The sequence below is a fragment of the Lutjanus erythropterus genome, chromosome 11 (assembly GCF_056507025.1).
Source record: "Lutjanus erythropterus isolate fLutEry1 chromosome 11, fLutEry1.hap2, whole genome shotgun sequence".
In the NCBI taxonomy this organism is placed as follows: Eukaryota; Metazoa; Chordata; class Actinopteri; order Lutjaniformes; family Lutjanidae; genus Lutjanus; species Lutjanus erythropterus.
The window spans coordinates 23,292,083-23,304,340 of NC_139327.1; the positions used below are offsets into that span (position 1 = coordinate 23,292,083).

At 37.5% G+C, this 12,258-nt stretch overlaps 2 protein-coding genes across 3 annotated transcripts; both read left to right on the forward strand.

Moving 5' to 3' along the window:
* The first annotated feature begins 588 nt into the window (after positions 1–588).
* LOC146319112 (serine protease FAM111A-like) lies at positions 589–3,662 on the forward strand. Its single transcript, XM_084729708.1, has 2 exons — positions 589–778; positions 878–3,662. The coding sequence occupies exons 1-2, from the start codon at positions 749–751 to the stop codon at positions 2,795–2,797; spliced, it is 1,950 nt and encodes a 649-aa protein (XP_084585834.1). The 5' UTR covers positions 589–748; the 3' UTR covers positions 2,798–3,662.
* An 868-nt stretch (positions 3,663–4,530) lies between these two features.
* crcp (calcitonin gene-related peptide-receptor component protein) lies at positions 4,531–8,951 on the forward strand. Of its 2 annotated transcripts, none has more exons than XM_084729709.1 (6): positions 4,531–4,675; positions 6,088–6,124; positions 6,236–6,334; positions 6,438–6,532; positions 6,670–6,727; positions 8,559–8,951. In XM_084729709.1, exons 1-6 carry the CDS (start codon positions 4,668–4,670, stop codon positions 8,703–8,705), a joined length of 444 nt encoding a protein of 147 aa, XP_084585835.1. In that variant the 5' UTR covers positions 4,531–4,667; the 3' UTR covers positions 8,706–8,951. The 2 variants fall into 2 exon arrangements, with proteins under 2 accessions (XP_084585835.1, XP_084585836.1); XM_084729710.1 differs by lacking the exon at positions 4,531–4,675 and adding an exon at positions 5,818–5,997.
* Positions 8,952–12,258: the final 3,307 nt, after the last annotated feature.

Here is a 12,258-nt window from a genome sequence, read left to right on the forward strand (position 1 = left end):
TGTTGAGTGTACATTATGTCCCAGAGCAAAGAGTTTGTCCACGTCCGGTTTAAGCAACTCCAATTTAATGAAGCACCTCTCGACGGCACACGCTTCTACTAAACTAGTGGCCAAAAACACTGTTGACACCGGTAATGATGATAGCAGGCCAGGTGCTGTTAACAAAGAAGGACACAGAGCCACGCCGTCCAAGCAGCAAAAGCTGGATTAACTAACTAATTACTTTTATAGTGGAGTAACTCAGTTACTAACTCAGTTACTTTTTGGGAGAAGTAACTAGTAACTATAACTAATTACTTTTTCAAAGTAACGTGCCCAATACTACCTGTAACACACCCAGCAAGTGAGAGAAAATGTATCTCAAAGCCTGTTGCACATTGTTTTGAGGAATTGTATAGTTCAGTGTGGAAACTGGCAGAATGGTGCATAACATTGTCAGACTGAATATGCAGCAGGTTTGGGAAAGCAGTCAATCTGATTTTTTTTAAACCTTTATTTAATATCTTCAAATAACCAGTATTATCATTACACTGACATAATTCCAAGCAGTATACAGTATACTTTTACAGGAAGGAAAAAGTGGTGAAAAAGAACATAAAACTAAACGTAAACATGTGACTAATTTTTAGTATGTGTTTTCATTTCACTTCAGCCATGTTTTTGAGATAATATAACAAGATTAAGTGTTGTCTCTGTTGTCTCTGTGTGTCAGCCCTGTGATATACTGCAGACCACTTCAGGGGGCACCATGCCATACAGCCAATCTCTGGATGAACAGGTGAAGCTACTGGATCGATGGATGATTTCAGACTGGTGTTTGTGTAATGAAAAATAATGGTGTTATTGTATTTTATAATTAATTGGGCTCCATTCCTAGGGAAAGGAGCCACATGCAACCCATTCTTTCGAGTGGTGCTCAAGTGACAAGAAATACACAAACCTGACCTGCAATGAAGCTGGAACTGTCAAAGACTCGCTGAAGAGAAGTGCACAGTTCAGAGATTTAGCAGCAAAAAACAAGAACAGAGAGCTTGTTATCATAAGAGATGGGAAAGCTATCAGTTCACACTTTCCCTGCAGCTTAATTAAGAATAAACGTCTTACTGTTAGGTACGTTAAACCTGTAGACAAAAAAAGTAATGAAAATTATGGCGTTGTTCATCCCCAAAGAAAGAGGCCATCTGCCAAGCCTGTGATGTTTCATTTACTGACAAGGGGAGGTGAAAATATAAAAAATATCATGATGAATCCAGAAATTAAAAAAAACATTGCTTCAATTATAGTTTATGCATACGAAGGGGAAAAAGTGAAGCACGCTTTGAAAAGAGATGGTCGTTTCTTGAATACTGTATTCAAAAAGACCTGTGCGCTCTCTGACACAGAGACTGACGTAACCACAGAAATGTCCAATCTCGTTGATGATCTTGATGGTAAAACTTTCAAGATCATACTGCTCAGTAGGGCCACTCCACCAGAAAGTCAGCCTGGCAGTCTTGATGATGCCTACATGACTCAAAATGAATCTCCAAGATCTGACTCTGATGGAAACCAAGACTCTCCACAGCAGTCTGTCAGACCTGAGTCAAAGAATGACGACACACCAACAGAGAAACCAAAGCTAGATAGTAATATGGCAGCAGAAAAAATTTGTGAAATACCTGGTTCACAAAAGATGCACCATCAACTGTCCTCACAGTTTAAAGGTGCGGTGAAAGGAAGGAACCCGCAGTCAGTTTCTAAGCCTTCTCGTATCCAGAATCTCTTCCGTGTGGAATTTGGAAAGAATGCTCAGACTTGCAGGGAAGTGAAAACGATGAAGAAACTGATGATTCTCAGTGATTCTGTTTGCCATGTGAGAATAAATGAGAGATCAGAGGGAACTGGCTTTCTCCTCTTTGACAACTTTGTCCTCACAAATGGCCACGTGGTTAAAAACATTTATAATGAGAGTACAGGGCAACTTAATGAGAAGGTCACCGTCCATTTCTCTTTTGAAAGTCTAGGCCAGATTGATTCAGGAGCAGAAGTGGAAGAGGTCACTGGCTTTGCATATTGTTATGATGAGTCAGGGCATACGTATGACTGGGCTTTGTTGAGGCTTGGTGTCGATCAGGAATTGCCTCATCCTCTGTTAAAAAACTTTGGATGCCTTCCACAAAGTGGTGCAATTTGCATTATTGGGCATCCTGATGGTGGTGTGAAAAAAATAGATCCGTGCTTGATTGTTCCGACTGAAGACCGTGACCAGGTTGTGGATAGGCATCGCTATGAAAATCCAGAGGATGTTACAGAGAACAGTAGTGAATACATTGAAAGTCCAGGGCATGTTCAGTTGCTTACTCCTCGTTTCTTTGAGGATGTGGCAGAATCCATTAAACAACTGAAACGGGTTCTAACTTATGAGTCTTGTTTTTATTTTGGCTCCTCTGGCTCTCCAGTCTTTGATGAGCACTGCAATGTTGTTGCAATGCATACTGGGGGATATACCTACCAAAATGCAAAGGGTGCACAACAGAGTGTCATAGAGTATGGCCATCATTTGTCCGACATCATCGAACACATCATTGTCCAGTTAGTGGAAAGAGGAAGGTTTGATGTGTTGAAGAAATACCTGGCTTGCAGTTATGGGGGACACCAAAACTTGATGACCGGTTTAAAGAAACTGGTTGAGAGCAGAAATCTCACAGCATTTAAAAATGCAGTGTACAGTTCTGTGGTCACAAGTGATGAGAGTTTGAAGGCGTTCTTTGAATTCCTCTCTGTGAAAGAGGAACCTGTCTCAATGGACATTGATTGAATGGACACAGATGACTCCTCACAAACAATGGAGTGAGAGCAGTTTCAGCAAAGAGCAACAAAGTCACTTATGGCTCTTTAGGATACTTTTGTTCTTAAACACCTAATGAGCTCAGGGCTTAGTGGAAAGATTTTATGCAAAATGTCAGGAATTCATTGTTTTAAGCGACCATAACCAGTTTTTGTATAAAGGGAAGTGTGCGTTATCATTATTCATTTTAATCACATATTTGTATCGTTAAATCCTCATTTTTAATGCATTTTTTATCTTTCTCCTTCAACTGTCAAATCATTGTTCTAAAAGCAGTCTGTAAATGTTATTTGTGTTGTTTTGTTTCCTGTGCTTGCTCATTGTCATTGATCATCTTAAGTTGCATGTCATCAGATATGTGACAAGAAATTGCAGTGCAGAAAAGCTGAAGATACAGTATGTTTGCACCGATGAAGAAGTGTCTCAATATTATAGTTTGTCCACCAGGGAGCCCTGTGGTGTAAAGTGTCTGGTTTAGAAATATCAGTATCAGCTTTAAAAAATCAGTATCAGTCCTGTTGTAATTTCTGCCTTTTTATTTGGTTTTGAGCTGTTTTTAGGAAAATCACCTGTAAGAGTTTGATCTTGTCTTGTTGTTTTTTCATATATAATACATGTATTACATTTTACAACCAATTTTATAATGTTTGATACTGCAATATTCTGTAATAATGTCACTGTGTTGATATCACTGTCCTGGTAAGGTCTCTTGAAAATGAGAAGTGAGATTTCAAAATTATCTTACCTGATTAAATTAGGTCATTATAAAAAACAAAAAAAACAAAAAAACAGTTTGAGCAGTGAATTCAATAAATCGATTTCTTGTATACTTGGATTTTGTGGGGTTTTTTATTCCATCAACAGCATAAATGTACAAATACCAATTTCCAAAAAAGTTGTGTACTGTGTAAAACGTAAATAAAATCAGAATGCAATGATTTGCAAAAAGTTTAGACTTGTATTCAGTTGAGTACAGTGCAAAGACAAGATCTTTAATGTCCAAAGTGATAAACTTTGTTGTTTTTTGTAAATATATGCTCATTCTGAATTAGTCTGCAACACATTTCACAAACGTGGGGACAACAAAAGACTGGTAAAGTTGTAGAAAGATAATAAAGTTGATCAGTTTGAAAATGAAATGTCTTGTCTTTGTACTGTATTCACTTGAATACAGATTGAAAGTGATCTGCAAATCATTGCATTGAATTTTTATTTACGTTTTACACAGCTTCTCAACTTTTTTTTTGTAAATGTATGGATGAGAGGCCAGAGGTCAAATTCTGAGCTCAACTAACTAAAAATCTGTCACCTGGAACATCTCTGAGCAGAATTTTGTTCATATGCCACATGTTTTATGCATGCATATAGCTTTGTGATAATTCTTGCTAAAAAAAAAACCAAACACTTACAGTAGATTAAAATAAAAGGCTTGTGTTACACATTAATTAAAGTCAATAATAATGCACTCGTTCTTACAACAAAACCGCATTTGGTCAACACGCAGAAGCATTTCGACAAATAATAAATAAATAAATAATTAAATTTATAAAATAAAATAAAAAATCAAATAACCGGTGGTGCTTGGCTCTCTGCTCCTCCGGGGGTCAGCGAACCAGTAAACCTTCATTTGGTATTGTCAGACGTGAGACTAACAAGCAATGACTTACTGTCAAAAGTTGCCAAAAAGGAAATGACACACAATGCGTTTGCCAAAACGATGACAAGAAGAAGAAGAATTCATAACAGTAAAGTCAGCTTTCTGCCGGCGGAACGTTTGACGCGGTCCATGTTTTCCACACGGACATTTTTTTCAACGGACCAAACCTAGGTGCCTAGCGAAATGGAAGTGTAAGAATTTTTTTAACTGATGTTTAATTCATTTCACATTGAACTATGGGTTGTGTATTTCAACTGTAGCCAAATAACGTGTCCAAATATACTACAACTAACTACGTCACTGTCGAATTTAGCGGTTAATTTATTGATCTGTCTGTAGAACCGGAGGGAAACACCACGGCACGCGTCTCTCTGATTACAATCACAAAACTAATTCTAAGCAGTTTTTAAATCGTGACAAGATAATAAAGATCAATTATAAAGGTCAAAAACTTAGCTAAAACACCTGATGTTGTCATCGGTTTATTTCATCAGACAGCTGTCAATACAACATTGAGCCTTTCTGTCGATGGCGTTGTGTTTTAATGATATAAACAAGGTTTTATTAATAATACACTCAACTTTGCTTTAAACGCAACATTGGAACTCAACTTTGTCACTGAACTAAGTTCATACCGCCTAAATAAAAGGCAGTGCTGTAGCAATCAGTTGATTAATTAATTAGTCATTGGCAGAAAGTAAATTGGCTACATTTGTGATCATTAATAAATCAGTAAAATCATTTGCAAAGAAAATGTCGGTTTCAGCTTTGCGAATGTGGGATTTGTGGGTCATTTTATTGGTAGGTGACATCAAAATTTAAATATTTTATAGATTAAACCATTAACCCAATCTTTAATTGAACAAATGATCAAATTATTATGTGATCATCATGAAACAAACAGTGACTGTCTTGCTTACTAATGATGAATGTCAAAGGTATTGGTTTGTTTTCTAGAAAAATTCTCATTAAAAATTATAATAACATGTCATTATAATTATAATATGCCTCGATGAAGACTTTGTGAGTTGCAGTGTGTTTGCTAATCCAAGTTAGAGAGGTAATAAAGGATTTTTATGTACACAATCAGAGAGCTTTGGATGTCTCTAGACTGCCGTGCACTTCCATCACTAGTAAGCTGGACAGTAACTGTTTGTTTCATATGTCTCTGTTGAAGAGTGCCTGATTTTTCATTTTTACAGCACTTTTTTGATCCACTGTAGCCCTTCCATATTTTTTTTTTTATGATTAATTGATAATGAAAATAGTGATTAGATGAAGAAATGCATTATTTCCAAATGTACTGCACTAAATTTTTGAATAAATCGAAACAGGACATATGTTTTATTAGCACACACAGCCATCTCGATTACTCCATCTTGAAGCTTTCAGCCACATCTCACAGTCCTCATTCAGTGACTTGGAGGTGGCTCAGGTGTCACCTCATGACCTCAGTAACACCAGAGTCAACTCCGATCACTGGATGAGATCTGGCCAAAAGCACTCAGATCTAGTAAGCTTAGATTATTTGGTCACATATACAGTTTCCAAAGGTCTAGAATGAATGTCTATGCTTAAACATGACATATTTTCTTCTTCTCAGGAAAAACGCGAACGCTGCAATGCTCAGTAACTATGAGGTGAGTAATGTATAACGTCCCACTGTTTTCCATTAAACCTCCTTGTATCGACCAGTTGAAAGATAAAAAAAATAATTTCACTTCAGATTTTTCTGTCTGTGTGTTTCTCAGGTGTTCAAACTCCTGACAGACCTGAAGGAGCAGAGGAAGGACAGCGGGAAAAACAAACACAGCACCGGGCAGCAGAACCTCAACACCATCATGTATGAGGTGGGCATAAATCTTCTATACTGTACTTAAACCTGCTCTGTCTGTGTCTGTTGTGTCAAAATGGACACTTTTACATCAGTGTTTCCTCTGCATTTCCACTCAGACGCTGAAATACCTGTCCAAGACGCCCTGCAGCAGGCAGAGTCCAGAGATCGTCAAAGACTTTCTCACCACCATGATGCCTCACAAACTCACAAAGTCAGTGAGATCTCACAAAGCATAGATGTTAAATAACATAAGATGCACTGTATTTTGTTTTAGATAAAAACATAGTGTACTGTATATATGTTATGTTCTGTACAACATATCTTCATTGATAGTTTTCTCCCCATCAGGGCAGAAAAACTGCAGCTACTGAACCACCGGCCACAGACAGCAGTGGAAATTCAGCTTGTGAGTGTCACCTATTATTATCACTACATGTTAGCTTATCTCTCTTTGTCCCTTATTCACTCTTGGTGTACATTTCTGCCATCGCTTCACACATTTACTGTGGTAGAAATTAACCAGTGTGCCACACATTAAGGGCCTGTTTACACCTGCCATTACCATGTATCTTGAGGTACCACTCGTGACTGGATCGTCACACAAATGCAAAGCTACATCATTTCCATTTGCAAATACAAAACGCTCTGTTGTAAGAAATAATTTAATGTGTAACATTTGCCAAACTTACAAGCAGACTTAAATAATTAAGAATTTGTTGTGGACAGCCTTTTGCAAAATTTATTAACTTCCTCCTGACTCATCAACTCGCATAACTGCACTATTTTCTTAAGGGTGTCTGGGGATATTGTAATATTATTGGCAGGAAAAAGAGAACCCAAAGCATAATTTGCACCACAAATTATGGTGAACCACATGGAAATCAGACAGCTGTTTCACATGTACTTACAGGATGTCAGCTGAGTAGGCGGTCCTGCAGTATGGTCCAGGACACAATGTATATACACTACTAAAACTGTCAAAAGTATCAATACTTAAATACTCGTTCAATACCACATGTTTAAAACAAACAATATCTGTTAATTATAGTACAGAAACTGTAAAGAAAATGATTTAAATGCTGATTCAAGATCTCTGTTCAGTCTCTTTGTCCTGCCTGAAATGTGACAGTGTTCAGTGACTTTTCTGTACTAGCACTGTGTGTTTTTTGTGCCTAGGTTGTTTTTTTTTTACACTAGTATTGTATTGAGGTTCAAAATTCTTGTATTGTAATAACTCTCCTCTGGTCACATGTGGCCCAGATCACCTCCACCATCTGTTTTGGGAATTTGAACATCTACAGTCGCATGAAAATTTGAAAAATCCATGTGATGAGATTGTTTTGACAGCTGCAGATAACTTGATATAACACAGTTAAGGTGAGGCAAAAGTTTATGTGAATGACATTGTTTGCCTGATAGCACACAGGCATTGTGGACTGATTACACTGCACTTCACTTTTTCATCTTTGGTCTGACATTGACTCTAACCAATTTCTGTGAGGATGGTGGAGAGGGGATTCGATTTTTCCTAGCGACTAGCCTCACTAGAGACCAATGTATACGGGCACAACTTGACAATGTTGCAAGACCCATTGAATCAGAACAAAAGAATCAGAACGAACCAATCAAGACAAAACAGAAAAACAAGAAAAATAAATAAATAAATTAATAAAATCAGTTCATGATATGTCATCAGAGATGACAGGAAATTGAGACCAACACTATAGCCAGTATGTTCTCTTTTGAAATCTCAGTTTCGGGTTGGAATAACGTTTTTTGTTTCCCTATTTCATGTTAATTAGAATTCAAATTAATGCACAATGTTCACCAAATGTGTTATTGTCTGTTTATGAGTCGCAAGAAATCATTAATAATCTTTTAGAAGGGGTAGATGTTTATATTTATAAATTGAGCAATATGTTAATGGAGTCTGGCAGGCAGAAGGCAGGCAGTCACTGAACTCCAACTCCAGAGTGTGTATTTTCAGAGCAGTGGGCTTTTTTTCCAGATTATGGGCTTAGCTTTACATTGACAGACAACTGAGAGCTATTAAAAAAAAAGCTGATCAGCTTACAGGGTAGGACTGGTCATCACTTATTACTGTCACTTGTTACCATTTTTGAATGCTCGGGAATTAAATGTTTCTCTTTTAAAGATTCTTTAGTGTTCAAACCACTTTTAATAATAGACACCAGTGAATATGGCCTTTATTGCCTTTCTTTTCTGTTTTTGCTCAGATGGTGGAAGAGAGTGAGGAGCGGTTATCAGAGGAGCAGATTGAGGAGCTCATCCAGACGGTTGCAGACGTCCTACCTGGTGACCCGGAGCAGGAAAACGCAGCGGCAGCAGACGCAGAGATGGATGAAAGTGGCGAACAGTCGTGACACAGTGACAGGCCAGACTCATCTGACTGTAGGTGGAGAACTGGAACAAAGGCTCAAATAATAACAGGACTGAACCGGCTGCTTTTACCTGCACCACTCTGCATAACTGATTGAACTGAACAACTTGCTGACAGATGAGATGCTGCCTGGCTGAGGCTGAAAGGACTTTATCATTACCTGTAAAAGGCCTCATTATGTGATTCACATTAAGGTGAGTCATTTAATAAATGGAAGCAGATAAACAGGTTTCTGATATGCGTGCGCTGGATTCAAATCAAACATGCACAGGCGTGTGGACACAGATGTCACAGATGTCTTGTTTTGCATCTGACTGGTCTAGTTTGTATTTCATGTCAGATAATCTTCGTTCAGTGACAGTCTGCAGTTACCTTGGTTTAATTTTGGTTTCTGACTTTCTACTATTTTTTTTAGTTTTTGCTGCTGTAGGATTTCCCAGGCTGCAATATAAGTCAGTCATGCAATTAAATGTGTATTGGTACACAACATAAGCTCAGACAGTATTATTAGAGTGGTTATGTAATGAAGAGAGTACACGGTATGGACCAAGAATTGATCGTTGTTAATGTAAACGTGCTCATCTTTTCCTTCTGTAACAAAATGAAACGTAATAGCTGAAACGTGTCTGCAGCTTCTTTGTCACTTTTAATGACGTGGTCACCAAGCAGGGAAGTCATCACCACAGCATGTGCTTGCAGAAAATGCTGCAGGCTTTTTCTCCTGCTCCACATGCGCTGCTACGTGACAAATTCTAAACAAGTGGTGCTAAATTAGGCCGATTATCTGAAAACCCGTTTCACAAGCGCAGTGTTACCTTCAACTACAGCTCTGGTCCGTCCTTTCTCTGCGTCCTCCTGTAGGTCTGTGAATGCAACACAAAGATAGAAAAAGCACCTACAGCAGCAGTTCCCAACCATTTTCCTTAAGAGACCCTTTTCTTTACTCAAGTAAACTGCTGATCCCTGACAAAGTGACATATTTTATGGATGTTTCATATTTTATTCAATGCCCAACAATAATGGTACAGAACAACTGATAAACTGAACAATTAAATGCACAATATGTAAGTTCTGCAGCTAGGCATTTCTCTCACATTAAAACAACAACAAAAGATGAAGTTTGATGACATCAGGAAGTGGTGTAGGATCATGAGAGCTGTTTTCTTCATTGTCATACAACCACCATTGCAGACTCGGGCAGAAATCATTTTCACAGACAATTTTTTTTTTTTTTTTTTTGATCAGTCATGTGCACGGACTTCCCTCGTCACTCTCTGATGTATCCAACTGTGTTTTCCCAGCAGTTATAGCAACTAGCAGCAGTGGCAGCAGGAAACACACCGTTTGAACATTGTTACACAACTCAACAAATTATGAAATGTATGTCTAGTATTTATAGACATTTTATAGCTGGAGTTTTACATAAACTCAGATAGTGAACACAATCAGTGCAGGATGTTTGTCTAAATTGCATCAGGGATGAGTTTTACTAATATTTAATACAATTCTTTGTCAAATTCTGTATTTTTTAACAATCATACATACTTAATAGCCTTCTTTTTTGACACATTCAGTGTTTTCTTCTCCCTGATGTCGGCCATTGTTCCATTGTTTTTAACTGTGTATTTTTCTGCTATGGTAGAAAGGTTGCTAAAAGTGATCATACTTCAGGGCTTTTTCAATACCACACGTTTTAAAACAAGTTAGTGTGTCTAAAGTACCAGAGCTATAAAAAAAAAAAAAAAAAAGAAATTATTTAGCAGCGCTTTATCAGCTCAGTCTTTAAAGTCCTGCCTGAAATTTGGCTTGCAGCAAAACCAGACAGTGTTCAGTGACTTTTACTGCACCAGCACTGTGTGCAGGTTTTCATTTAAAAAGAAAAAAAAAAGATCTTATTGTGTGTGCCTAGGACTTTTTTTTTTTTGTGGTATCAGAGATTGTATAGGTCTAATGTGGAAATCAATAGTGGTGGTAAAGGGTTAATCATCCTCAAATGATGTTATTGCAGTCTTTTAGTTTATCACACGTCATTTCTCACAGATTCTTTAACTGATCAAAGATAACACAGGATATAAACTGCACACTGATACATAAACCCGCAAACTCTTCAACTGCTCTGTATCAGCTCTGTCATCTATGCTGGGATGTTGTAAAGAACCAGAGGAAGGATGTGCTAGTTACACAGTTTTGAGCTTCCTGTTAGTGTATCACATCAGTTTCCTGTACATACTTAGTATCTGCCGAGGCAAGATACAGAAGCAGAGTGAAAATCATAGACACTGATTTTGTATCAGAATGACACCTGACCATCGACTGAGCTTGGAATGACCACACACACATCTTGTATGTGATTTATTTCGTAGCTTTATAAAAAGGAAAACTTAGCACTAAATTATGACAGAAGAAAACATTTTAGTTAACTAAAATAAAAATAAGAACTAAACTAACCAAAACAATATTGTGTACTTACAAAACAACGCAAAATAAAATAAAAAATATGCAGAAAATATATATCTTAAGTTTTAGTCAGTTTGGTCAAGTTTGTCAACACAACAAGCATGAAGTGTATTAGTGCATAATATGTTTATTGAGACTGGGTGTTGTGTTGTATTTGTATCGTTAAAACCTACTCTAAACCTCTTAAATCTTTTCCCTGTCAAATTCTCCCCATGTATTATCATTAAACAAAAATAACTAAACATTTTTAATAAAAACTAAATTGAAACAAGCAAACCCACTGAAGTGTAACCAAAAATTAAAACATTAAATAAATAAATAAATAATGACTATAATAACTTTGGTCTAGACAAAACGCTTTAAAACATTTTTTATAGAGATACAATAATTCTCAGCATGACCAAGCACTTGGCCACAGTGGTGAGGAAAAAAACCCCTTTTAACAGGCAGAAACCTCAAGCAGAACCAGACTCAGTGTGGGCGGCCGTCTGTACTGTGGTAACGTGATAAACATGTCATCAGTGCCTACTTAACACACACAGACCTGTAGGGACTCAAGACCCGGGGCCCAGTGTTCAACAGAGAAGACTCTGCAAATTCAGAGCTTGTAGCTGCTCGTAGGACTGTGTCTACAGCTCAGACGTAGTTCCAGGGACCTGGATTCCTGGCGATTAAAAGTGAAATTAAAATTATATAACATAAAAATGCTGCTGCATTGTACTTATTTTGTTATTTTCATTCTTTAAAAGTCACACAAATGCAGGAAACAAAGTCTCTGGAGCTCAAATGTTTGTGTTTCAAAGGTCTCAAGGTTGGCAAATATGACTTCATGACTGCTGATGTTGAACAGTTGACAGATGACAAATCATGAGTGACAGATAATGACAACTACGAATGCTGTCTTCCAAAAATGCTGGCGCTGCCCCGGGATGCTAAGTGATTCGTACTTCTTGACATTTTAGGATTGAGATTCAACAATCAACTACCTTACTGACATGTGACTGGGCAAGATCTCCGGGCATGGCCTAAAGCCTGAAAACAGAGCCAAGAGGAGGAGCATCTATTCTATATCTTACAAT

What these genes read in the sequence shown, in the direction of transcription:
- crcp (XM_084729709.1), top strand. An exon ending in CAATGCTCAGTAACTATGAG is followed by an intron (nt 6,125 to 6,235) that starts GTGAGTAATGTA and finishes TGTGTTTCTCAG; the next exon opens with GTGTTCAAACTCCTGACAGA. An exon ending in CAGCAGTGGAAATTCAGCTT is followed by an intron (nt 6,728 to 8,558) that starts GTGAGTGTCACC and finishes GTTTTTGCTCAG; the next exon opens with ATGGTGGAAGAGAGTGAGGA.
- LOC146319112 (XM_084729708.1), top strand. Translation starts at nt 749, where the DNA reads ATGCCATACAGCCAATCTCTGGATGAACAG. An exon ending in GCCAATCTCTGGATGAACAG is followed by an intron (nt 779 to 877) that starts GTGAAGCTACTG and finishes CTCCATTCCTAG; the next exon opens with GGAAAGGAGCCACATGCAAC.